Genomic DNA, 27567 nt, shown 5'->3' on the forward strand with positions numbered 1-27567 from the left:
CTCTTTCCATGAAACCAAAACTTTCACACATCAAAAAGTATAAAAAGAGATTGTAGATATAATCCATATGAATCAAGCTGTTTAATATAGGGATTTACTCCAACAAATGAGTTTGCTTGATTCCTCTGAATTACATTTACAATGTATTTTTGTATTTTGTGAAACGTAAATGTTTTTGTTGCATTGATGGACAAAAAAACGATGAGAGCATGTGTTTGGAAGGACATGTGAATCTTCCCTTTAATGCTACAAACACTGATCTTTAGTGTAGAAAATTGGATTCCCCATTAAATAACCCTCTTAAGAATATGATCCTTTGTTGATAGTCAGATTTATAGCGTACTGTGAAGCGTAAGTGAACTTGAGGCTCCGATAACATCTGTACTGGGGTCTGTTTGTCTTTAGGCTGCTGAGGGATGCCGTGCAGGACCCAGCGTTCGGTCAGCGTTATGACCGTATCCTAGGAGTGCTGCTGTGTCTGTGTGGGTCTGGACTGAGGACTGAGCTTGAGAAGCAGACCAGGCTTGTGCAGCTGCTGGGCGCTCTGGCTGAAAAGGTGCGACAGGCGAGCAGCTCCACCCGACAGGTAAGAGCCCTCCGCATTGGAGAACATGTTTAGCGCTTTTAACCTCTATAAAATACATCCCAAAAATAGTTTGGATTATAATTAATAAGAATTCTTACACATGCAATAAATTCCTCTTAGATGTGTCTGCACTACTGTTCAAAAGTTGGGGGGTCGTAAAGATTTTATAATAATTTTGAAAGACGTCTCATGCTCACCAAGGCTGCATTTATTTGATCAAACCACAGGATATTATTACAATTTAAAATAGCTGATCTATTTTAATATATTTAAGAATTTAATATATATATGTGATGTCATATCGTTCTAATATACTGATTTGGCGCTCAAGTAACATTTCTTATTATTATCAATGCTGGAAATAGTTGGTTAATATTTTTTGTGTAAACGTGGTACTTTTTTTTCAGGATTGTTTGAGAATAATTTTTTATTTTTTTTTGCAAAAAGGCAGAAGACTTTACTGTCACTTTCAATTTAATGCATGCTTGCTGAGTAAAAGTATTTTCAGATTTTTGAACAGTAGTGTACGTCTGTGCGAGCAAAATCTTGTGCTCATTTATTTTAGTTGCAGATTTATTTTCTTATAACCCATAAGAATCTGAGCTCAAACCAAAGACTTCTGGAAAACAAGTGCAGAAGTTTCAAAATTGTTCAACAACTAGTTCCAAAATCTAATTTAATAACACTCTTCAAAACATGAACTGAATAAACATAAAATGATGGAATAATGGGCTACATAACTATACCAGGAATCTATTTTTTTTTTTCTTCATCTTCTTTGGCTTTCAGTCCTAGCAAAACAATGTATTAGGGGGGAAAAAAAGTATTTTTCTCAAAAGTAAAATGGTTTGTGTCAGAATATTGGATTGGATTTGGATGAACCCTTGATCCCTCCCGCTCATCCAACCAATATATCATCTGATATTGTCTTATACTGATATACTATATGGGAAAAAATATAACCCAAACACCACAGCTATATGTGCGCGTTGAGCATTTCATTTAAAACATTGACACCATTCAGACACAAGGGCATCAGTGAGATCAGGTACTGCTATGTCTGGCTCACATTCGTGTTCAAATTCATTCCAAGTCTGTTCAGGAAAGTTCAGATCTGTGTTTTGCACTGGCCAGTCAAGTTTTAATCAATGACTAAAATATTTTTATATGGGTCTTGCTTTGCTCTGGAGGATTGCCATGTTGGACCGGAAAAGGTTCCTGCCAAATCATTGCCACAAAATGGGAAATGCACAATTCTCAAGAGTGTCATTGTGTGCTGCAGCATTAAGAGTAGTCTTCCCTGGAATTAAAGAGCCTTGCCAAACCGTTAATTAGAAGGGGGTGTCCACATACTTTTGGTCCTATAGTGCCTCATCTTATATCTCCCATGTGAACAAGTGATTTACATACAGATGGAAAGCTTATAATAAGGCTCTTCATTACAAGACTTTTATCATAAACACATTTTATGTTATTATTGCTAAAGGAATCAGTCTTAAAATCCAGAAAAGAGTTTGTTTGGGACATTTAAACATCATGTCGAACTGGAAAACTCGTCTACTCACTAGTTTTATAGCCTTATTGTGTTTATACAGCACTCTCTAACTCAAACTTTCCAACTTGTAGATTTTAAATAAAGATAGAAAGAGTTTTTGGAAGCCTAAAGGGGATAGTTCACCTAAACATAAAAATTCTTTCATTAATTACTCGCCCTCGTGTCGTTCCAAACCCGCAAGACTTTCGTTCATCTTCGGAAACGCGAATGTTTAGTCCAAAATTTCTGAAGAGACTTTTAATTTAGGCTTTTATTTACATATAAACATTCATCAACTCACATATCAGTTATGTTAAACACAAGAATAGTCAGAAGAATTCACATCCAGTCTAACACTACAAAATTTTTCAATCTCAATGTTCTTCGTAGGTGGTGCTCCTGGAGGGTCTCGAGAGGGTACAGTCTTTCTTCCAAAAGAACAGTTGTCGACTCCCTATTAGTCCCAGTCTGGTGTCAAAAGAGCTGAATATCAAGGTGAGCGCTTAAATCATGTCAAGATTGATCCTGTCGAACCTACAGTCTCTGATTGTGTTTATCAGCTCAGGCAGTTTTATAAAGGCCTCAAAAACGACACATCAAAGCCGATTTCTTCAGCTCTTGAGTCATGCCTGGTTTTGTTCCGTTTTGCTGGGAAGCGTTCACATGTGATTCACTTCCTTATCATCCATGCTCGCTCCCCCTCTCTTCCTGTTTCAGATCTAGAGATTTTCACAGTCAGCAAAGCCTAAACAGTGTCACTGAACTCCATCTTTTCTCCTACCCCCCTTTTCAATGCAGACCCTCTTTGTTGCCTTGATGAAGCAGTAAATCTAACTAAAACCCTGAGGCTGATGTTGTGCTTTTGTAACATGGAGCTGCTTTGTTTCCTTCCCTTGAATCTAGTCCTGCTCCTTCTTCAATTCCAACGCCGTACCTCTGAAGATTGCACTGGTTAACGCAGACCCACTGGGAGACGAGATTAACGTCATGTTTAAGGTGTGTGTATGGTAAAGGTGCCTCCATGGTGAGAATGCATAGTTGCTAAGGTTTGTTATAGTTCTACATTAAATTAGTTTGACAGTAGTTACAGAGCAGTCGGTTTATTTTTATATTAATTGCAATGGTAAGATCATCTATTGAACTCAAAACGTAAACATGTATGATTGATGGAAATTGGTCGCACACAAAAAACAGTATTGAAACCCTTTTCTCAGTCATGAATATGCCCTCTAGTGGTCGAATCAGTAGTATAACAAAAATCTTGTACCTACTGTACATTTAAAGCACAAAGTGCTTAACTCTTTTAGTTATGTCCAAACAGCTTATCGGTCTTAACTGCAATTTAGGTTGGAGAAGACCTGAGGCAGGACATGTTGGCGCTGCAGATGATTCGGATCATGGATCGGATCTGGCTGCAGGAGGGACTGGACCTGCGCATTGTCAACTTCAAATGCATCTCAACTGGTAAAGATAAAGGTAGGTTCCATCTATTCAGCTGTTTTCCAACTAGGAAAAATAAAAAAATAAAAATATAAAATACTTTTTGTTGAATGATTTAGCATTCAGAAGTTTGGGGTTGGTAATGGGTTTTTTTTCCCACATTTTTCACAAAAGTCTCTTATTTTCACCAAAGTTGCATTTGTTTGATTAATAATACAGTAATGCGGTAATACTTTGAAAAATTATTACAATTTAAAACAGATGTTTTCTATTTTAATGGATTTTGTAATGTAATGTCAATGTTGAAGCTGTGAATTTTCAGCATCATTACTCCAGTCTTCAGTGTCACATGATCTTTCAGAAATCATTCTAATATGCTGATTTGCTGCTCAAGAAACATTTATTTGTATTATTATAAATGTTGAAACCAATTGTGCTGCTTATTTTTTTGTGGAAACTGTTATACATTTTTTTTTAGGATTCTTTAATGATGGAAAGTTTAAAAGAACTGCATTATTTAAACACAAATCTTTTGCAACATTATCAATGTATTTATTATCACATTTACCAAGTATTTACATTGACATCTATGCATTATCCAAAGCGACTTACATTGCATTTCAAGGTACACATTTACATTCTTACCAGTTCTTGCTTTCCCTGGGAATCAAACCCATGACCTTGGCATTGCAAGTGCCAGCGCTCTACTGTTTGAGCTACAAAAAAATAATGTAATCATACTGAGCCCAAATTTTTGCATTTGAATAAATACCTAGTGTATAAGTTCCCTGTAGGTACATCAGAAATTGCCTATTTAGTTCTACGAATCAGAGAGAGTGTGGAAAATAGGCATGAAAAACCAGTTTATGACACTTGTAATGATATTACAGTATTTTACTTATATAGGGCTTATATTTTATCTTCTCATTTGTTTTTGCTTCCACAGGAATGGTGGAGTTGGTACCGTCTTCTGAAACGCTGAGAAAGATTCAGGTGGAGTACGGAGTGACAGGCTCCTTCAAGGACAAACCTCTTGCCGAGTGGCTTCGCAAGTATAACCCTGCTGAGGATGAGTATGAAAAGGTACATTCAAAACATTTTTTTAAACTGGATAATTATCCATGGCGGCTTTAGTCGAACCAATTACGTGTGTGTAGAATTCAGTTTTTGAACTTGATCCAATCCGTCTCTTAATCAGGCCTCAGAGAATTTCATCTACACCTGCGCTGGATGCTGTGTGGCCACTTACATCCTAGGCATTTGTGACCGTCACAACGACAACATCATGTTGCGCTCCACCGGCCACATGTTCCACATAGACTTTGGGAAGTTCCTGGGTCACGCGCAAATGATTGGGAGTTTTAAAAGGTGAATGAGGTGTTACACTACGAGACTGCACAGTTTGTTGTATTTGTTTAGGTTTATTAATCGGATCATGATGCTTTCCGCTCTGCAGGGACCGTGCACCGTTTGTCTTAACCTCTGATATGGCTTACGTCATCAATGGAGGCGAGAGACCCACTAGTCGCTTCCAGCTTTTTGTTGACCTTTGCTCACAAGCCTACAACTTGATACGCAAACACTCCAACCTCTTTCTCAACCTGCTGTCTCTGGTAATGCACAGCACTGCACCGCAAACAAAACAGTCATTTGTGTGTCATCCGAAAGGGTCTTGTGTCAACAGGAAGGGCCAGTTGTGTAAATGCACAACCCTGTTGCTGTTTGCATAATTTTCTTTTCTTGCTTTACTGTTTACTTGTTTATTGATCAGTTTTGTATTTGTGTGTTTTACACAGATGACACAGTCGGGTTTACCAGAGCTGACTGGAGTCCAAGACCTCAAATACGTGTGTGATGCTCTTCAACCCCAGACTACAGATGCAGAGGCTACCATTTTCTTCACAAGGTAGATTTCTACTAAACAGCTATACAACTAGATTATTATTATTATTATTATTGATGATAATAATTAATAATAATATCATCAACTATATTATTCTTTTGCTCTCTAAATAAATTATTTTCTTTTAAAGTGCTCCTTTCATGTTACTTTAAGGAGTCTCCTTCAATTTACATGCATCCAAGGTCAAAAAAGGCCATATCACTTCTTTTCTCACAGTGTCTGAAACAGTTCAATAAAGGATTCAGTCTCTCTAAATCCCTCCTTTCCGAGAGACTACTCTGCTCTGATTGGTCAGATGGCCCAGTCTGTTGTGATTGGTCTATCCGCTTACAGCGCGTGTCGGAAACAAAACGGCCATTACCATATCTGAATTTCAGCTCCAGAAGCTTCTTCAGCTCTTAATACACAGCAATATGAACCATAACAACGGCATAAGTTTTACCGTATCAATTCGAGTGCAAGTCCTCGTCCTTTGGAAGTGCAGGCAAAGTGGATTCACAGCAGAAAATAGTGTCTTCTCGACACATCAACAGCACAAACCAAACTCTTCCAGTCTCAGCTACCACTACAGTGTTTGAAGGCCAGTCAAAGTAGATGTTGTTCACAGGCAGGCTGGCATTATGCAAATTAGTTTCAACCCTATGTAGGTACGAGCAGGAAATAATGCTGGAATTACCGATGATTCGGTTCATTTATCATGCACTTTAATCTTTAAAACTTTGCAGACGTTAAACATTTACAAACCGCTTACATGAAAGGTAATATCTGAGAAAGCATAATAGGATCACTTTAAAATGTCTCTATTCTTCCGCCTTTTTTCTTGCAGGTTGATTGAATCCAGTCTGGGCAGTGTGGCCACAAAGTTTAATTTCTTCATCCATAATCTGGCCCAGTTGCGTTTCTCTGGCCTTCCCTCCAATGATGAGCCCATCCTCTCGTTCGCTCCCCGCACATACACCATAAAGCAGGACGGCAGGATCCGGGATGCGTCCGTATTTTCATTTCACAAGAGATACAATCCAGACAAGCACTATGTAAGTGATTTTAAAGAGGATTTTCTAAAGCAGTTCTCAGTTTATTAGCCTTGATTACCTCTTTGTATGATGTTAGTAATGAGGAAATCACGTTTTTTTTATCCTAAAGAACACCTGTTTTTTCACACCTCTTTCTTTCAGACGTATGTCATACGGATCCTTAGGGAAGGTCAGAATGAGCCTCAGTTTGTCTTCCGCACATTTGATGAGTTCCAGGAACTGCACAACAAGTTGACCATCCTTTTCCCTCTCTGGAAGCTGCCAGGGTATGTGAATCTCTTGTACCGTGGTTCGTCAAATCCTGCATTTCATTGTTCCTAAGAATCTTTTTCCTGTTTCAAGATTTCCTAATAAAATGGTGCTGGGACGCACACACATCAAGGATGTGGCATCCAAGAGGAAGGTGGAATTGAGCAGCTATGTGCACAATCTGATGAGGAGTTCAACAGAGGTCACCCAGGTGAACAGTTGTTGCTTTTAAAATATTATCATCAGATATCATTTTAGGGTTTTATTTTTTAATCTCTGTGTAGTCAACTGATTATTTCACTCAAAAAATATACATTGCTCTACAATAACATGATCTGAATCGAGAAACCACTCATCAAGGCTGCATTTATTTGATCAAAAAACAGTAATATAGTAAAATATTATAAAAATTCTAAATTGCTTTATATTTTTGCAGAAACCGTGATACTTTTTTTCATGATTCTTTGATTAATAGTAACAAAATAAAGCTCTTGACCATCACTTTTTATCAAATTAATAGTAATATTTCTTTAAAGTCCCACTGCAGTCATATTTCAACATTATTTCCTGTAAAAATAATTCCTTAAAATACTGTCACCAAACTTTTGAATGGGTGTTGATATTCTTTTTTTTCTTAGTGTGATCTTATCTACACCTTCTTCCACCCTATTGCGAGAGATGATAAGATCGAGGGGGTTGACGGACTCTCAAAAACTCCAGGTATGCGTGTCATACATAAATGTACAAGTTACTTTCACTGGCTTCATATATTTGGTACAACATAATTCGTTTTCATGTACTTGATGTTGTATTTCCAGACATGCCTCCAGTGAGTCCCACCACTGGCCGCGTGGAGGGTGAGGTGAAGCTGTCGGTGTCCTACCGAAACAGTACGCTCTTCATCATGGTCATGCACATCAAAGACCTGGTAAGAAATGACGACAGCGTCTTGTCTTCAAACTGATCCCGGATCCTCTGCATTCTGAAACCTCATCTGTCCTTCTCCCAAACACAGATGTCAAATGACGGAGCAGACCCAAACCCATATGTGAAAACCTACCTTCTCCCAGACCCCCACAAAACCTCCAAACGCAAAACAAAGATCGCGAGGAAGACTAGGAACCCGACGTTTAATGAAATGGTAAGCTAAGCCTTCCTGTCTGATCATGCACTATTAGCTCTATTCTAAAGCTGATAAACTACTTCCTTCTCTCTTTAATTGTAGCTGGTGTACAGCGGCTACAGTAAGGAAACCCTGAAGCAAAGGGAACTTCAACTGAGCGTGCTCAGTGCAGAGTCTCTGCGAGAGAACTGCTATTTGGGTGGCATAACCCTCAGCCTTAAGGACTTTGACCTGAGCAGAGAGACCGTCAAGTGGTACAAGCTCACCATGGTGCCCTACTTCTAGATACAACCATCCCTCCCCACCAGTCATCCACAAAAGGTGATGTGACTGAAGCAAATGCCCTTACAGGACATCTCTCATTCCCCCAGCATCTCTCTCTCTCTCTCTCTCTCTTCCTCTCTCTGACACTAATCAAGGTTGAGTCCTTGTTTAATACGTGTTCTGTACATTTGGAACTTAAGAGGACCAAACGGCTCACTTAAAGAAGAGTTTATATTATTAATTCTACTATTATTATTATTATTATAAAATATATATATAGAGAGATTGACACTTGTATTTTTAAAACTGCTTATTTTTACACTTTCCTTTTCTACATATACAAATAAGGAACATTAAAAGTCTGTAAGGTTTTGAGCTGTCAAAACAAGCACAGCAGAGTTCACTGTGCTTTTGGTAACGTGCCAAATGAACTGAACAAACTCGAGACCACTTCCCTTTAGGGAACAATAACAGGGTGCCTTCACATGCTCTCCTTTCAGTTTTGCTTTTCTCACTACTTTTGTGGTTAAAAAAAAAGAAAAAAAGCCCTGTTTTGTAAGATGATGCAACAGTGAATTTGTATAGTGAACCCTCTTTGAAAAGGGAACGGCACCTGTGGCTCAAAGCTACTGCTAGAGCTCATCTGAATCATAATCTATGAGTTTACCAGCAGGCATTTTTAAAAAATATGTACATCGATGTTCAAGATTGTCATCACTCACTCTGCAAATAGTGACTTGATTCGCTGTTTATGACTGTTAAAAATACATTTCGAATGGATATTAACATGGCCAGTTATTTATTGGTTATCTTTAACCTGACCGAATCAATGTTTGCTGTAATTCTATCTCTCTCTCTCTTAAGAAAAATTAAATGTTTTTGAACACCTCTCTTTGTGATTTTTATTTGTTCTGAAGTTTCTTTAATGGATTAAAATATACTTAACCAGTAGGGGGCTGTCAAGAAACACAAAACTGGTTAATATTATATCATTTGTATTATATAATCTCTTATGAATATTCATTGTCATGAAGGAATTTCATGTTATTACCTTTTTATAAGAACTTGTACAGTTGTATCCGGTTTTCCTTTTGCACATTTATATTTTCACATTTAGTTGAAACAATTTGCAATGTGATTATACAGTGCATTATATGTTATATATTATATTATTTTGTATATTATATTATAGACAAACAAAGATATTTCGAAGACACCATTTTGGTGATCATTGACGTCCATTGTATGATTTTGTGTGCTTTTGTAATTTTTTTTATTTTTATTTAGCTTTATTTTTATTTATTTTATTTTTAGTACTTAAGCTTAAATTATTTTTTTGATTTTATTTGCCAAAATAATTTCAGCTTTATTTCAAATTACAAATTAAAATGATTTTTAATAGTTTTAATTTTAGTTAAAAAATTACAACACTGGTGATTTGTGGCTCAAGCTGCCATTGAAGATCACATCTTAAAGGGATAGTTCACCCAACAACAAAAGAAAGTTATGTCATTTACTTACCCTCATGTTGTTCTAAACCTGTAAGACTTTCTTCTGTGGAACAAAAAAGAAGATATTTTGATATGTCTCAGTGTTTTTGTCCACACAATGGACCAAAACGGTTTCTTCTTTCGTCTTCCAAAGAAGACCATCATGTTTAAAACAACACTGAGGGTGAGTAAGCGATGACAAGGTGAACTGTCCCTTTAAAGCTTTGACCCTCACACACTAATGATTTCTGCTGAGGTGTAGGTGTGATCTTTAGGGACTCTTATGGTGTGGCACAGGTGCACTTCGTCACTGGCTATAATATTCTAAATGTCTAAAGCCCTGACCTCAGATCTGCCAGCATTTATTATGTACCACCTCATTAAAATGGGCTGTTGCTGTGAGAAAGCATCTGGAGAGGAACAGAAACCAGGGTGAGGGCTTAATGATGAAGTATGCATGAATTGACACTGGGTTTTGCTCCTTGACAGTTCACACAGGGCTGTAGTGGCTGTACATTTAGTTTTTTTAAGAAAGGAAAAACATGCTAATGAATTCCATCTGCTTATTTCACATAATTTTTGGACACTTTATGGGTTGCTAATCCTACAACTCCATTAGTATTGGTAGTTTAGAATTGTATTGGGTATTTGAGACAGTAATGCACAGGAAAATCGATACATTTTAAATGACAAACTTTTAGCATTGTGCAACAGTTTTTATTTAATGTAATGGGTTGCACTTTCTCCTTGAAGCCAGTTATTGGTATTGATAGGTCTGTTACAGATTAAATGAATATATTACTTAACCATTACATATGCATGACATTATGTCTCTCTTGTAGTTTTCTCCAGTGTTTTTTTCCTAGCAGTAGAGCATTGTTCAAAAACAACAGGGTTGTGTATGATGCAAGAAGCAGAGCAACAAGGTTGGAAATTTGCCTCAGCAATAATAATTATCTGATGCAAGTTCATTAATCGAATGCATAATTCTTATTCGCATTTCCTCAATACAAAAATGCCACGCTTCGTCCATCCAGAGTCTAGACGTAGCGAGTACAAAACCTTATTTAAAAAATAAATAAATAATGTGTGTTAAGTATATTGCCACGAGTATATAGTAAGCTTAATGCAATGGCGTGATGTAAAAACCTGTGGCTTCGTGATAATTTCGCATGGGACAACAACAAACATGCGTCACTGGGCTACGCCATCAAGTGGGCGTGGTTTGTTGTAAAAGGGGGCGGTGTTAATGTGAGTGACACATAAGCGGACAAATCAAAGGTCGCAAGGTTGCAGGCTATGGATATTTGTTTATAGTGGAGCGCGTTCATAAGTTTCAGCTTTAGTAGTTACACCGTCGCGCGTTCATTTGGAGGTGTGTAAACGGGACTTGGTGATCATGTGGAACTCAGCAGCAGCTTTCGCTCGGAGTTAACGCTCACGGATTTGGGAAGATGTCGGTAGCAAGCTTCAAAAATCAGCCGATAAATGACAACAGCGAAAACACACCGAGGGACGAGTATCAGAATACGTGACACTGAGCGGGTAAAGAGTGAGGATGGAGAGGATGGAGAGGACCGCGCTGCGCCGCTTCGGGGACAGCGGCATGATGCTTCTGCCCTGGACCAAACAGATCCTGACCGTGGTGTGGGAACAACTGCGACTGCTGCTCCAGGTCATCTGCTGCACCTTTATGACGGGTAATTTATATATATTTATATATTTGCATTGTAATGTATTTTATGCTGTCCATATGCTTGGCCATCGCAGGTTTACATAATCAGATTTACTCCGTTATTAGGAATAATAATAAGAACGTATATCTGTATCAGCGTGATGTACTCGGTTTCTGTGAAAGTGCAAACTGGGTTGATCAATTTATTTGCATATTATGTAAATTTTCACGCTTTAGTAAGGTAATTATGAAGTTTAGTTTTTGGGTAGGGATGTAGAATATGGTCACGCAGAATAAGGCATTAATATGTGCTTTATAAGTACTATAAACAGTCAGTATCCTTGTAATATGCATGCTGATAAGCAACTAGTTGATGAAAATGACCAGCAGTGTATTATAAAGAAACGCATAGCAGTATTAATGTACAATAAGGTCTAATTTGTTAACATTAGTTATTGCATTAACTAACATGAATTATCAATGAGCAATTCTTACAGCATTTATTAACCTCATGTTAGTTTACAGTGCATTTACTAGTGTTAACAGATATATCTTTTGATCATAAAAATGTTTTAATAAATGTTGAGATTAACTAAGATTAATAAATGCTGTAGGAGTACTGTTCATTTTAAGTTCATGTTTACTAATGTTAGCAAATTAAACCTTATTGTAAAGTGTTACCAAATAACATTAGTAAAACCAATTAATACACTTTTTCTAGAGCAAAAGTGAAATAACAGATTTTTTTATTATAACTTTATTTGTATTTATTTCCTTTTAACTGGATAATAGAATTATACTGTAGTATATGTATGTAATTTCATTATTTATATATAGTATTTAAAAAAAAATGTAAAACACTTATTAGTACTATCACAAATACACACACACACACACACACACACACACACATATATATATATATATATATATATATATATACACATATTATTAGTATGAATAGTATTTGTATTATTTTCACTTTAGTACTTTTACATTTTAATATTTTTTTAAAACACTTAGTACTATCACACACACACACACACACACGCACATATATATTTATATACACACTGTTTATATACTGCATATATATTTCATTTATCTATATAAATGTATTGAAATGAGAATTGCCCTTGTTTATGGTTATGGCCTGAAGTAAGTCCAGTAACTTCCTTTTGTTTGGTTCCCAGTTTTCCAGATGTTCAGGTTTGAAGTCCATCTGAGAATCACAGATGAGACAGGGCAACACATTCAGCACATGACAAGTGGCTCAGGAGACCCTTCTGACAGTTTCCTGCTCTCATCCTTGTTTGAAAACAACAAAAACATGGTGGTCGGGGGTCCCAGTCCGCTTTCGAAATTCGGCAGAGACCCGTTCGACGTGAGCTCCCACTCCAGAGCTGTCCTGTCCAGTCTGGTCAGCGATGAACTCTGTTGCTCTTTGGTGGACGACCTCGTGTCCCACGCAACAGAGTGTCTCAATGACACCGAAGACCTCTATCTCGGAGATCACTCCGTGTGGAAACACGGATACGACTGGACCGTTTTAGGAGGTTCCGAGAGGAAGCGCGCGGAGAGCACCTGCACTTTTACCGTGTCAGGGTTCTCGGCAAAGGACTTTGTAAAGCATCAAAAGCCCATCGGTGATCCTGACACATCTGGTTCATCTACAGACGATGTTCAAACTCCATGTCAAGTGCAGTCAGCCGCTCATCTCTCGGACAGCGAGTTCAGCTGGGGCAGCACAGACAGCTCTTGTTTCGAAGGAGAACGAGAGGAGAGCGACAAACTCTGGGAGCTTCTGACCAGCTCGACGGATCCATATCACCCGCTGCACTTCACGGCGTGTTTGTCCAGTGCGGCTGCTGAAAAAAGCGAAACGCGGGAACTTTCAAAGCCTGAAAGTCCCACGTCACAATCCACAGCATCTACAGGCTCGGAATCTTCCAAACCAGGTTCTGAAGATGAAGAAGAAGAGGCCTTATGGAGATCCCTCTCTCAGAACGATGACCCATATCACCCGTTGAATTTCAGAGCGCCGCTTCAAAGCTCACCAGCAACACCAATCCCTCCCAAACACCATTCACCCAGCCAGAGCAAGCAAAGTAAAGCCAGACTCTCAAAGCTGCCTTCAACGCCAAGCAAAGTTCCTCGCCATTGCTGCCACAAATTACCCTTTGAGACATTATCAGTGGTGCCATGGAGAAGATATGTTGGTCTGACAGCGGTTCAGGGCAACCAGAGGAAATGTGCTACTTTTAAGAAGGTAATCATCAGTCTCAAGGTGTGGTCACATTTACCGTTGTTCGGCGAAATACTTCCCCATGCATATTTTGCAACAGGTTCCTGTTGACAGTGCAAGTTCCAACAGAAAGCTGCTTGGTTTTTGAAACTGTGTCTCACACTATTGACTATTGAAATTTCTCCGAAAATCCGCTAATGTGACCGCACCTTTATGTCGCTTTAGACATCATGTTAGTTGTAAATCACTGCTTGATAACAGCACGTTGCTAATGTTTTCCAGGTGAAATTTTCTCCCGTCGTACAAGTTCACAAGATGCACACTTGGTCCTTTGCTCTTCAAGCTTCACGTAAGGGGCCGTGGGAGGAGCTCGCGCGGGACAGAGACCGATTCCGAAAGAGAATCAGTGAAACTGAGAAGGCCATTGGCTACTGTTTTAGTTTGTCACACAGGGAAAAGCTGTGGGCCTGTAAGGACGGCGTACAGAAGAAATAACCGGCCCTTCATCTGCAAAAAAGTTGCTTCTGATTGTAATTATTGATCTTATAGTTCCAAGGCCAGCCTTTAGACTGTTATATTGACTTAAATTGACAAGTATACCTCACTGCTGTGTCCCAACACACAATGTACCTTGACTGCTACTAAATGTTAATCATTTTTTGCTAGGCCTTACAGACTTTTAAGTGTGACGGATCGCACGTATTTATTTTAACACAAATTGTGGATATGTTGGAGTACTAGACTAGTGTTATTTTATTTAAAGGGATAGTTCACCCAAAAATGGAAATTCTGTCATTTACTCGCCCTCATGTGGTTCCAAACCTGTGTGACTTTCACAAAATGGGATATAAATATATATATGTCCATACAATGAAAGTCAACGGGGTCAAGAGTTGTTTTGGGGTTCTTTCATTGTATGGACAAAAAATATCTTGTTTCACAGACGAATGAAGGTCATACAGGTTTGGAACACAATGAGGGTGAGTATTTGATGACAATTTTAATTTTTGGGTGAACTATCCCTTGTTTATTTCAGTGGTTTGAAATGCTGTGAGAATAGGCTGCTTAAGTTCGTTTTTTAATTATTTATAAAATTGGAGAAAATGCAAGAAAAAAAGGTAACAAGGCCAAGTTACAATATAATAATTGTTTTTATATATATAACACACCACCTTTGAGAAGTTTGGGGTCAATAAGATTTTTTTTCTTTTTTTTTTAAAGAAATTAATACTTTTATTCAGCAAGGATGCATTCAATTAATTAAAAGTGACAGCAAATACATTTACATTTGTATTAATACTGTTAATTTCTTCAAATGTATCACATTTCTACAAAAATATTAAGCAGAACAACTTGTTTCAACCTTGACCGTAACAATCAAAGCAGCAAATCAGCATGTTGGAATGATTTCTGAAGGATCATGTGACACATGAAGACTGGAGTCATGATGGTAAAAATTGATTAGGAATAAATTACATTTTAAAATACATTCAAAAACAAAATTGTAATAATATTCCACAATTTTAAAAAAATGGACTATTTTTGTTTAAATAAATGCAGCCTTGGTGATCGTAGTAAACTTTAGAGCAATGGTGCACTTGTTGAAAATGTCATCCTACACCCTCTGTTCATAGACAAAAAAAGATATTACTACTATCAGATATTTGCTAAACTTGACTTCACTGGTCATTGCGATTTGTACTCGAGAATGAATAAAATGGCAGTAATTCTTTAGCTTTACAGAAACTGTTTTTTGTATTTTCTACACTGTCACATTTCAAGTCCCGGTTCCACAGACAGGGCTTAGATTAAGCCAGGAGTAAGCCTTAGTTCAATTAGGACATTAAAGTAGCTTTTATAAACTGATGTATTTTAAGATAGGCCAATACAAGTTGCTTTCAGTTAAAACAGCTCAAACATGAATCTTAGTCTGAGAAACCGGGAGTAAATGCATGTGTTAAATGCACTAGCGTTTCCTTGATCGTTTGTTTTGGTTGATCTCACTAGCTGGTCGTGTCTCAGACTGAGACTGCAGAGGTGGAGAACTCCTGTGAGAGCGCCGTGTGTAAGAGAGGGTTAAAAACAAAGCGTGATGAAACTCTCTCCCTTGACGAGAAATCAATTAGCATCTCCCCTCGACACAGCGGCCGCAACACAAACTTCCATGGTGCAAAGACAAGCAATCGTTTACGCAATCTTACACGCTGTGACAACAGACTGCGGGGCTAATTTAATGATGCTTTGTCCTCGAGTTAATCGGAAGGCATTTCAAACATTTTCATGAATCACATAAAGGTGGACACATGCTATCATAAAACGTGTTGAACACTAGTAACATGAAAGCTCACTTGTACTTTCCTCTTAGCTTGCTGAAACTGTCAGTTTAGAAAGCAACAGATCTGATAGCATGCAGTTTGTGTGATGTGTGTGTTCCTCTCCTAAGGTGTCTTCACCCAGGTGACCCTGGTCTCTAAGCAACCAATCACAGCAGTATCTGGCAGTGAGAGGATTGCAGATGATTGCAGCAGGGCTTGGTGTGTTGTGGGAGGGCGGCCAGCCTCTATTACTCATCCTGGAGAGTCCAAAGCTTGAGAAGGGGGATCTCTGGAGTCACAATTACAAAGCGCTGACTTTCTGATGCAATAGAGCAATCAGCAGCAACAGTGTGTGAGACACACACACAAAGGCAGCACAGGTACTCGGACACATCGCGTGTTACGGTATAGTCACGTTGAATTGGTACAGAGTATGTCAATAATGTGCATGACCAGTGGTTAAAACCATGAATCATTACAAATGCTCATGCTTCCCTGCCTGATATGTAAAAATATTTGAATATTCAAATGAGTTACAGCAGATACAGAGCCATTTTGTGAATGTGAGTGAGAGGCCTGGATACATTAAATCTTTTTGGAGATATTTAGTGTGTGTGTGTGGTGTCCTGTCCTTTCCTGGTAAACCCATGTAATGGGGATAAAATGTCCCCACAAAAATGGCAATATCCCAAATCCTTGTCCTTGTGGGGTCATTTCTGGACCCCATGAGGGAACGGCTTATAAGTCATACAAAGTGATGGTTTTTTTTGAAAATGTAAAAGGGTTTAGGGTTTGAAAGATGATGTGTATATTTTCAGTCATCTTTAGTCGGATGCATTTACACTGTGACTGTACCTCAGATGCAATCAACTCTGTGTCTGTAAAGGTGTGAACCTAATGGCCCGTACAGACGTATGGCCCAGAGACACTGATGGGTGTGAATGTCAAAGAAACAACATTGCTCAGAGTAGACTGCCGTGTAGATCAATCTCCTGTGGGAGGTCCTAACATTTTTCTGTTGTAGCCCTTTTGTCTTCATGTCAAGACAGAACTTTGGGTTAAGATTCTTTGAAGGCCGACACGCTAACATCGCTGCTGAAGAACTGTGCTACACTACTACCTTCAATAAATTATTCTCCCCACAAGAACTTATTTTATGAATTGGCGGAATCTAATACATTGGCGGGCCACCCAAACGACTGCTCAGCCAAATATAGAGAAATCTAACAGGTTAGGGGATGGAATATACAGTTTGTAAAGTAAAAAAAAAACATTATTACTAAAGTCCCCATAAACATGGAAACCCAATGTGTGTGTGTGTGTGTGTGTGTGTGTACAGGTTTGGCTATACTTGTGAGGGTCAAATGTCCTCACTTATATAGTGAAATATTATAACAACCGACTAGTGAGTGACATTTTACTGGTCCTCACTAGTTAAAAGGGCTTATAAAATCGCCGAAACATGGTTGTCATGTGTTTAGGGGCAGGGATTGGGTTAAAATATCATTTACCTGATATAAAGTCAATGGAAGTCTATTCAATGTCCTCACTAATGTAGTGAAACAAGCGTGTGTTTGTGTATTTAGTCCGTTCAAAACTTTGGGGCAGTGAGATTTGTATTTTTTAATTCATTTAATGTTTAATGTGATAGTACAGTATCTTTGATGAATAGAAAGTTCAAAAGAACAGCATTTATTTGAAACAATAATCTTTTGTAATATTATAAAAGTCTTTACCGTCATTTTTGATTGGTTTTGTGCGTCCTTTCTGAATAAAAGAAAAAAAAAATTTTACTGACCTTAAACTTATATACAGTATAGCATTCAGCTTTAATAGGAAGCTTTAATAAAAGAGAATAAATGCATTTGAAATGAAATGTGTGTGTGCTGAGTAATTATGTTAATTTTCATCAATTACTTCATCAATCATCATTTTAATAATTATTTACTACTATTTAGTGTCTTCTTCATTTTACAGCCTAGCAGTAAAATCAGACCGCCAATCATATATAAAACGAATTGCAAAAATATGTTATTTTGCCATTGAATAAATGATATAATTGTGTAGAATAGAAAGACTCTCTGTTCGCTCACACAGGCTGTAACAGGAACACATGTGCACACATACATAACCACAGCATAAAACTTTGATTTCAAAGATTATTCAACTGTTGGCTGTGTGTATTGCATGACACTCACCACAAGATGGAACCATTGGCCATCTTCTGTTTCCATCTCTCTGCGTACATATAATTTTTTTTTTTTTTTTTACATCATTTATGTTTTAATGAAAAACTATGAACTAGAAAAATGAACTAGAGAACAAAAAATGAATCAGGATTTCTGATTGTGATTATCTCTATGTATCACTGATAACTCCTTTTACATAACATAACATAACATAACAGAGGCATAACAGTTCCTTAATGTATTTTTAATAAATGCATAAAAACTATCATATTGTATTATTTGTCTTATGATGTTTAATTATCCATGTTTCATCCATCCATAACCAAGAATAACTTTTACCAAGATTTTACTATTCTATATGAATCAAGATGATTTTGGCCTTTTTTCATAGACTTTTAGTGTCCCACATTAGGGACACAACTGTCCCACATTAGGAAGCTGCAGCTTGTCTCAGACGACTTGCACTAAGAGCAATAATATATCTATCATTTATAGTTATTATCTGCATTTTCTCATTTGATTTGATTCGGACACATCCTGGGTTTTTTAAAATGGTATTGGGTGTGGATTTAATGTTTTGGCTACACGTACAATATGTCCCATATTAGGTAGGCCTTCAAGTTGCACAGTTTAATACAACCAAATTATATATAATTTAGTTGTTATTAAATTATATGTTAATAATTTATAATAGGTCTTTTAAATTCCATATAATTCAAATGAATAAAATGTTATAGCCTACATAGCTAATATAATTTTCACCCCGGGAATAATATAATCATGATGAGTATTAATGAGACTTTAATTAATGCTAGCTAACAGAAATGGCATCAGAAGTTACTTTTGCTTTATACTCACACGCCTCTAGGTGTCACAATACGACCATATCGAAAATCTGAGCAGAGTTTTATGTATAGACCTCATAAATCATCTTACTTGTAGGTTTTCATGTCAGTGGTAAAAATGATACATGATACAAAAAGTATTGTGTTTTTTATTTAATTGATCTTGTCCATATCCATATGTGGTGGACGGCATATTACATTGGCAATATGTTTTCTGCCCTTCCCAAAAATTTTAAACTAGCTATAATGTGTAACCACATATTTATTTTGTGTGTAAAGCTATTTGTTTTTAGTTTACTTTTGTGTATGTGTGTAAAGTTACTTACAGTCAACTGAATGTGTTAAAGAGACCATCAAAATTATTTAACAATAGCGTCATTTTTTTTTTTTTATCATTATTTTATTACTATTATTATTTATTTTCATTATCTTCTGGTTGATTAAAATTGTTTAAAAAAGCAAGAAAAAAAAGAAGCATTTCCGGTACATTTGTCTTCGGGATAAAATAAAGAGGAAAACAAAATATTGTATGTTATCTCAAGAGCGTGAGCAATGGTTATCTCTATGTTTTAGGACGATATTCTTTACTGTAAGGAATTAATGTTTTTTTTGTCGGCCAAGCTTGCTCACCGAAAGCCAAGTGCAAAGTTAGCCCTCCCCTTTAATCGCCTTTGCCCGAGCGCTGATCGCTGGAGGAGGACTGAGAGACGGAGGGAATGAGAGAATGAGAGAATGAGAGGTAGAAGGGACTTTACACGGGAATAATGGCGGCGCCGCTCCGGCGGGACACCTTACCTGAGAACTGGTCTTACGGGGTGTGCAGGGACGGCAGGGTCTTTTTCACTGAGTGAGGATACATGTTTACTATTGCATTAGAAAGAATGTCTTTCTCATAGCGTTCGAGTGTTTTCCAGCCTATTGCCTCGCTAACAGGTGGTTTGTTTTCCTGCCAGCGATGAGTCGCGCACCACCACTTGGATTCATCCTCGCACTGGAGAACCTGTCAATTCTGGACACATGATCCGATCCGGTCAGTGCATTCATGCTTCCATTTAGCTGTATAGATCCCAGTGTCATTACGTGTTGCATATGCGTATAAAAAGTTTCGCAAACGTTCTGTTTTTCTTGCATCTTAGATCTACCCTCAGGTTGGGAGGAAGGTTTCACGAAGGAAGGAGCGAGTTTCTTTATTGAGTAAGTAGATGGCTATTGTAATTATACCTTGATGCGATCATGTGGTGCGTCAGGTGAATTACAGGTTTTATGCAGGTCATAAGGGGGTCAGATATGACAGGGCTTGGTCTCACACCTGATCAGGGGAAAATTTATATTAAGAATTGTGCACGAGAGACGTCAAAGGTAAGCTACACACAGTTATTGTCTTTGCAGACAGGCAATTCAAGTACAAAGTCTGCTGATCAGAACAGGTGTAGCCTACAGTGTACAGTACACACCTCTGAGTTTTCAGTTCAAGTCTCTCATGTTGGCTGGGACTCAAAACCAAGTTACCAAAATACTGTGCAGTGCTGGAGTCTTTTAAAGAATGTGTTGAAAATACTTTCTGAATATAAAGATACTTTATTTGGTTTTTATCTTATTACCTATAGTTTTGAAAATGTTATTTCTGAAAGTTCCATTCAGAATTTTTTTTCATGTTTTCAACAAAATTCTAGGTAAAGCAAATGTTAATGGAACATTCTATATATTAGTTATGGGACCGTTACTTTAGTGTCGGAAGTAGTAACATTTAAAAAATGTTAGACGAACGCCTAACTAAACCATTTCAGAAAATAACTTTTCATGAAAGAGCGTTTTGTGCTAGCGTTTTGAGAACATTGTTAAAAACTATAACTTCTGTTAATATTACTGATGGAATGTTTGTTCATAACTTTGAGAGAACCTTGCCAGAACATTATGGTGCGTTCAAGTCACGTCGAAAAGATTGTATTAATGAGTTGAACGCACATGAACGCCTCCACAAAGCCGTAAATATGAGTGTGAAGCTCTGGATTTTATGAGTCTGTGAGAAACGTGGTGGAATACCACAATACTTATATAGCATTGGATTTACATTATCAGACTTTTTTTATTTTCAACGAAATAAACTATGATAGCATTGTAATAACAATATAACATGTAACGATAAAGTTTACAGTGCTTCATAAATTAATTAAAAAAAAACTTCCAAGGAGCACTTGAACGTTGAAAGTTCTGCGGACGTTCCCTGTTAGCTGGGATTGCATGTTTGAAGGCCTTTGTGGCAATGGTTCACATGCAGGTGTGTGTTTGCTGGACTTCAATAGGTTTGCAGTGATTCTTAAGGTGCGATCACATTAGCGAAATGTCAGCATTGGCCATATTCAAGTGCAAGTGCGTCTCGAAAAGTCCTCTAAAATCATATTCTGTTTTGTGCTAGTCTTGCTCTGCTTCATGATGCACTGGTATAGATTCCTCATCTCCTATTGGATCTGTGTGAGGTTTGTAGTGCTCTACATTTGAGTCTCAATCTCTTCCAGGGATTTTTCATATCTTCAGAATTGCCTCATGGCCTCAGAATTAATAGAAGAATAGAAACTCTGAATAAACCTAATGGGTGTGACTGTAGATTGTCCCTCATAAAGCGCTGATTTGGGGATGAATTTGGTATTAAGCTGCAGGTGGTTGATCAAGACTAAGATAATGATCTTATATTTGCAGTCAGAGCTGAATCTTGAGGATGACAGAGAAAAAGACTTCAGCTCGCAGAACTGTATTTGCTGACAAATCCAAAACGCATCACATGACGCCAGTCTGTTTGAGGATATTGCATGGGTGGAGCCTGTTTGATTAAAGATAAACAGGATACAGTAGTGACACTACAGTAGACTGACACTGTACAGTGTGTTTAGGAACATAAAGCGGAATGAAACTAAGATAGATGTGGATTGTAATTGATCGATTGAAATAATTATTTAAAAAATATTTGGTGTGATTGAAAAAAAATGAGTTTCTGGCCAATAGTATGAACAGTCATATCTCCTAGTCCCACAGCCTGAACCCAGCTCTCCAAGCTAAGACCAGTATCTGTGCTAGTATTTCTTAACTGGAAATGAATCTATTAAGCATTGAAGTGTGTGAATCAGGTCCATGGAAGAGAATTGAGACCCGAACACGACACGGTTTTCAACTACAAACAGAAAACGTATGCATTTTTGGCCGTTCACACTTGCATTCTGTTGTGTTCACACTCGGCATGTTTGGTTGAATTAAAACGAACCCTGGTGTGATTGCTCTGTTAGTGCCGTCTGAACCCAAACAAGCGGACAGAGACCCGCTGAAAAGATTTTAGGTATCAGACAATACTGCAATTTGCATTGACAAAGTGACCGTAATTAATTTTCAGTGAAAGTTGACGTTTCTGCCTGTGAGGACACGTGCCAATGTGGGCGTTTTCAGTAACGCAGACTATTGTTGCCTTGAAACTCACACCTTTATTGCAATCCACATGTATCTAAGTTTCATTCTCATTCATTCTCTGTTCTCTAATCACACTACAAGTCGTAATCGATGAACCTTAGGCATTTATTGAACTGAACTGAACTGACTTGAACTGAATGATGACATTATTGTCTTTTTACAGCAGAATTGGTCTCATACACTGTAAAAAAAATATGATCAAAAAGTTATGACAACATATGTTTTTTACATCGCTTTAACTCATCAAAATAAGTCAAGCAATTTTCAGTTATACAAGAATCAACTAATTTTTTTAAGTCAGTTTAATGCAATTTAAGTTGCAATGACTTGAACATCCAAGTTGATTGTACTTACAAATTTAAGGTATTTGATGAAGTTTGCATGACTGATTCAGTTACTCTGAAGCTGCTTTGTCTGTAAAGTTTTGCAGCCCACTAGTAGGAGTGTCCTATCATGCGACAGTAAATCCTGTGCAATAAAGAGGAAATAAACTTGGGATCCTGTGGATCAAGTAAATAATTAACTTTGATAAGTTGCTGAAAGTGAGCTGCATTCTCTGAGGGAATGCCGTGTTGACTCAGGATTTGACGTATAGATTTAGCCTGTATTGTGACAGTCAGATGATCCACCTTCCCATTATTGTTGTCCTGGCCTTTCCATCCCCAGCTCTAGAGAAGGAGAAGCTGAAGAATGATCTTTAGAGGGAGATATGATAGAGGATCCACCGTAGGAGTGTGTGATGAAGCACATCTGACACATATTGTGCGTTGTCACTGCTGCTATTAATCCAGTGTTGTTGCTCTCCTTGGGGAAACCAGTTTCCCGGATGCGTGTAAAGCTGTGATATTGCATGACTGACAGACAGGAATATAGGCCGCATCCTAAACTACTTTGAGATTTGAAAGTAGCAACTCTTTTTATTATCGAGCATGTCCTACAGTTCAGCAACAGACTGTATTTTACGACGATCGCTGATTTGGACATTAAGTTTGGGCTTTTAGGGAGGAATGAAAGCACACCGCTGTGAAGGGAAGAAATGCACTACAGGGTGGGCCATTTATATGGATACACCGTAATAACATGGGAATGGTTGGTGATATTAAAGTCCTGTTTGTGGCACATTAGTATATGTGAGGGGGCAAACTCCTCAAGATGGGTGGTGACCATGGTGGCCATTTAGAAGTCGGCCATCTTGGATACAAGTTTTGTTTTTTCAATAGGAAGAGGGCCATGTGACACATCAATCTTATTGGTAATGTCAACAAGAAAAACAATGGTGTGCTTGGTTTCAACGTAACTTTATTCGTTCATGAGTTATTTACATGATGTGTCACATGGCCCTCTTCCTATTGAAAAAACAAAAGTTGTATCCAAGATGGCCGACTTCTAAATGGCCACCATGGTCACCACCCATCTTGAGGAGTTTTCCCCTTCCCCTTTCCTTAACATATACTAATGTGCCACAAACAGGACTTTAATATCACCAACCATTCCCATGTTATTACGGTGTATCCATATAAATGGCCCACCCTGTATATCATCATTGCTGTTAGGATTGTGAAACGGTCCTTTTCAGACACCTGGTAGAACTTCTAGATGTACATAAGATGCACTTATTACAGTAATTACAATAACTGTGTAATAACTAGGAACTAACCCTGAACCTACCTCTAAACCTAACCTTATATTACCCAGTATTCTCTTAGGTAAGTACACTGTAAGTGCATGTAAGGACATAGTTGTAGAATAAAAAGTTAAAAATTAAGAGCTCTGAGAACGAATGGTAAGCTCTGAAATGTAATGTCGATGTTGATATCGTGACGGGCCGCCACAGATAAATCAGTGTATGGGAAACACATAAAGTTTGGGGTAAAAATAAAGTTCATTGATGAATAGAAAGTTGAAAAGAACAGCATTTTTCAGCCTTTACTGTCACTTTTGATCATTTTATTGCGTTCGTCCTGAATAAAAGTAAAAATTCCTTAATAAAAGACACCAGACTTTTGAATGGTTGTATACTTTCTCTTCCTTCTATCTTTATTTTTTTTTACCTGAACCTCATACAGTACAGTATCGAACTGCATTTATTGAAAATCCATTTAAAATACCGTATTGCTGCTACATGAACCTTTGCTGTAAATCTGTTTACTTTGCATTAAATACATTATTTTTGGCCCACTTGGTGTTGGTTTACGCTGATCCATTAGATCAGCTTGCTAATGTTATGTAAAACAAGATAGTCCTGCTTTCTCGGATGATCATTATCTGCACTCTTTTCTCCTCTCCATGCAAAAATGATTAGGAATGGGCCTTATTATTTCCCCATTTTCCATAATCTGTCATTAATTTCTCACCCTCATGTCGTTCCAAACCCGTCAGGCTTTCGTTCATCTTCAGAACACAGATGAAGACCTTTATGATGAAATCTGAGAGTTTTCTGTCACTCCATTGACAGCTACGCAACTACCACTTTGACGCTTCAAAAATATTGTAAAACTAATATACATGAATTGAGCAGTTTCATCACATATTTTTCTGAAGAGACACAATCGCTTTACACTATGAAACAGATTATATTTAGGTTTTTATCCTTTAAATAAACGCTTAAATATCTTCGATGCTATGAATCTGGCAAGATATTCTGCCAAACATCTGTTCAGTGCGCAATGCACCTCATGTTGTTTGAGGATGATAGCCAGACTGTAGTGATCCCAACAGTCAGCAGGGGGTGGATATGAGAATCCGGCTTTTCCCTGTGACTTCAGAAGGATACAACGTACGCTGAGTCACATTTTGGGTTTTCAACAGGTCTTGATAAAGACAAGGTGATGATATCACAGCTCAAATGCAGAAGCATATCCAGTGAATGTAGTTCATGCTTATCACAAACACTTGGTTTATCTTATCAGATTTTTTTTAATGAACTGTTTGTGTTTGATTTCAAGTTCCATAGCAACTAAATGATTAATCATGCACAGCTCAGACCCTCGGGATATGAAACTAGGATGTTTTTTTCGGCCTTAAGGATGGTGTGAGCCAAGCGGCTCAGTGTGGTTCGTATTTATGAATCTCTTTATGATTAAATATGAGTGAGCTTTCCTGAGCTATTACATATTAATGTGCCCTCCAGGCTGCGAGAGTGGGAGAAATCCACAGAGCACATTGTCTTTGTAACTTGATTCTCAGATCCTGTCTTTACTGTTACACTTGACTTACATCGCCATCACCTAGGGAGTGTGAGAGTTGCTTCTTTTGTTTTATTAATATTCTTACATCGTTTGAGTCCATGTGAACCATAGTGTTTTTTATCACTTGTTTGACATGAAGTCATGTGACCTCCATGAAGAACATTTTGAGACTGCAAGCACTGAAATGTGGATTTCGGGAGACAATGAGTATTCAGTGGTTTTGTAGAACATAGGCAATTCATTTGCTGTTTATTTCTAAAACGTCTTTCAGAAACCAAATTGCAGCTTTAGTTCTATTACTATGACAACTTGTGGTTCACATACAGCTATAACAAAAATGCTGAAGATGAATACAATACATACATGTGCTTTGGCAACAAAAAAAGAAGCCTTTTCTTAGTGTGCAAACACAGATTCTCAGGCTATCTAAAGAAATTAATATGTTTATTCAGCAAGGATGCATTCAATTGATGCATTAATGAAGACATTTAGAATATAATGTTGCAAACCATTTCTATTTCAAATAATACTGTTCTTTATATTTATCAAAGAATCCTAAAAAAAAAAAAAATCACAGTTTTCGCAAAAATATTAAACAGCACAACTTGTTTTTAACATTGGTAACAATCAGAAATGTTTCTTGAGCAACAAATCAGCGTATTAGAATGATTTCTGAAGGATCATGTGACACTGAAGACTGGAGTAATGATGCTGAAAATTCGGTTTTTACTGTATTTTGATCAAATTAATTGATGAGCAGAAGAGAAAAAAAAACTTTTTAAAAACATTTTGTATTTTTTCGTTCAACTCAACTAGCAAAAGTCTGCCTGCTGTCTACCATCTTTTGATATCAGATCATTATATCTGGTAAGATCTGATGTACATATTTTAAGAATAAATTTTAAATTCATTCGACATTAAAACTTTAGACAGCAGGGGAAAAAGTTGAGTGGAGATACTTCAAACATAATTACATATTGATAATGTTCATGCATACATGTAGAATGTTCATTACATTTTTGAAAGTAGATACTAGTTTAAATTCATTAGGCATACAAACTTTAAACAGCAGATGAAAATGCTGGACATCCAAACAATCACACCACAAAAAGTTGATGACTCATAATTGCAGAGGAAGCTTTTTTTTTTCTCGGGCAGAGCTAAATATCCGTCATCACTCCAGCTTGTTAGTGATTGAAGATACTGTCAGAAATGCCCCCAGACTCTCTGATTGCATTGTAATTTTTGCTGCTATCATAGCTGTGCAAGACAAGTCAATTAAAATGACCTAGAGAGAGAAAGAGAGGGTCTGATTAGAAGATTTTTTCCCCATCTGTTCAACCTTGTCCCATATCTGATGCTGGTATAGAGGACACTCCACCTAAAGCTATCAGGTCCCCTACTTCTCCAGATGATCAGGCTCACAAACTGCACTCTTTTACCTGAATCTATATCTTACAGACCACAGGAGGTGATTTCTGAATTGAAAACCCTCAAATGCTCTCTTAAGGCAGTACATTATGACATACAGGAAAAAAAAAGAGTAATTAAATAATATTAATTATAATAATTATTAATTAGGCCTAGTTATTGTTTTCGTTGTTTTTGACCCATAACCTTAATAAATAAGTTTATGACACCAAAACCTACTAGCTTAATTAATATAAATTTTAAATCTTTTTTAAGACAAGTAAACTGTCAGTAATAAAATAAGAACAAATAATCAAATTACGAGCAATAGCACAAATAAATACAGTAGAACAAACATACAAATAAAATAAACAGTGCTTTTCAGGTATGTCTAACAGTAGTTTTCAGGTAGAGAAATTAAATAATCAAATGTAAAATATCACTGCATATAGCTTTCCTTGTATAAATTAAATATAGATGAATCCTTATTAAAGTTACGAAAGTTGTTTAGTCAAGAGCATTGAGTGAGTTTTTTTTCTTTCTCTTGTTTGATTAACATTAAAGGAACACGCTGACATTTTGGGACTTTAGCTTATTCACCGTATCCCCCAGAGTTAGATA

At 37.3% G+C, this 27567-nt stretch overlaps 3 protein-coding genes across 8 annotated transcripts in view; all 3 read left to right on the forward strand.

Moving 5' to 3' along the window:
* pik3c2a (phosphatidylinositol-4-phosphate 3-kinase, catalytic subunit type 2 alpha) overlaps nucleotides 1-9021 on the forward strand; it is a 37191-nt gene extending 28170 nt beyond the window's left edge. For both annotated transcript variants that reach the window (XM_084409020.1, XM_084409021.1), the window contains 15 exons: nucleotides 406-586; nucleotides 2511-2615; nucleotides 3024-3116; nucleotides 3467-3596; nucleotides 4507-4643; nucleotides 4759-4928; nucleotides 5017-5173; nucleotides 5357-5466; nucleotides 6290-6497; nucleotides 6639-6763; nucleotides 6840-6957; nucleotides 7385-7466; nucleotides 7565-7674; nucleotides 7762-7887; nucleotides 7972-9021. In XM_084409020.1, the coding sequence (XP_084265146.1) occupies nucleotides 406-586; nucleotides 2511-2615; nucleotides 3024-3116; nucleotides 3467-3596; nucleotides 4507-4643; nucleotides 4759-4928; nucleotides 5017-5173; nucleotides 5357-5466; nucleotides 6290-6497; nucleotides 6639-6763; nucleotides 6840-6957; nucleotides 7385-7466; nucleotides 7565-7674; nucleotides 7762-7887; nucleotides 7972-8154 (2035 nt within the window). In that variant the 3' untranslated portion in view covers nucleotides 8155-9021. The remainder of the gene's footprint in view (nucleotides 1-405; nucleotides 587-2510; nucleotides 2616-3023; nucleotides 3117-3466; nucleotides 3597-4506; nucleotides 4644-4758; nucleotides 4929-5016; nucleotides 5174-5356; nucleotides 5467-6289; nucleotides 6498-6638; nucleotides 6764-6839; nucleotides 6958-7384; nucleotides 7467-7564; nucleotides 7675-7761; nucleotides 7888-7971) is intronic.
* Nucleotides 9022-10922: 1901 nt separating this feature from the next.
* On the forward strand, nucleotides 10923-17074 carry LOC311290501 (protein phosphatase 1 regulatory subunit 15B). Its single transcript, XM_084409002.1, has 3 exons — nucleotides 10923-11323; nucleotides 12492-13567; nucleotides 13826-17074. The coding sequence occupies exons 1-3, from the start codon at nucleotides 11182-11184 to the stop codon at nucleotides 14036-14038; spliced, it is 1431 nt and encodes a 476-aa protein (XP_084265128.1). The 5' UTR covers nucleotides 10923-11181; the 3' UTR covers nucleotides 14039-17074.
* A 2490-nt stretch (nucleotides 17075-19564) lies between these two features.
* plekha7a (pleckstrin homology domain containing, family A member 7a) overlaps nucleotides 19565-27567 on the forward strand; it is an 89740-nt gene continuing 81737 nt past the window's right edge. For all 5 annotated transcript variants that reach the window (XM_084408711.1, XM_084408715.1, XM_084408714.1 and 2 more), the window contains exons 1-3: nucleotides 19565-19739; nucleotides 19846-19922; nucleotides 20029-20086. In XM_084408711.1, coding sequence (XP_084264837.1) covers nucleotides 19657-19739; nucleotides 19846-19922; nucleotides 20029-20086 — 218 coding nt within the window. In that variant the 5' untranslated portion in view covers nucleotides 19565-19656. The remainder of the gene's footprint in view (nucleotides 19740-19845; nucleotides 19923-20028; nucleotides 20087-27567) is intronic.

The sequence above is a fragment of the Rutilus rutilus genome (genome assembly GCF_951802725.1).
Source record: "Rutilus rutilus genome assembly, chromosome: 5".
NCBI lineage: Eukaryota > Metazoa > Chordata > Actinopteri > Cypriniformes > Leuciscidae > Rutilus > Rutilus rutilus.

What these genes read in the sequence shown, in the direction of transcription:
- LOC311290501 (XM_084409002.1), top strand. Translation starts at nt 11,182, where the DNA reads ATGGAGAGGATGGAGAGGACCGCGCTGCGCCGCTTCGGGGACAGCGGC. An exon ending in CTGCTGCACCTTTATGACGG is followed by an intron (nt 11,324 to 12,491) that starts GTAATTTATATA and finishes TTTGGTTCCCAG; the next exon opens with TTTTCCAGATGTTCAGGTTT. An exon ending in AATGTGCTACTTTTAAGAAG is followed by an intron (nt 13,568 to 13,825) that starts GTAATCATCAGT and finishes AATGTTTTCCAG; the next exon opens with GTGAAATTTTCTCCCGTCGT.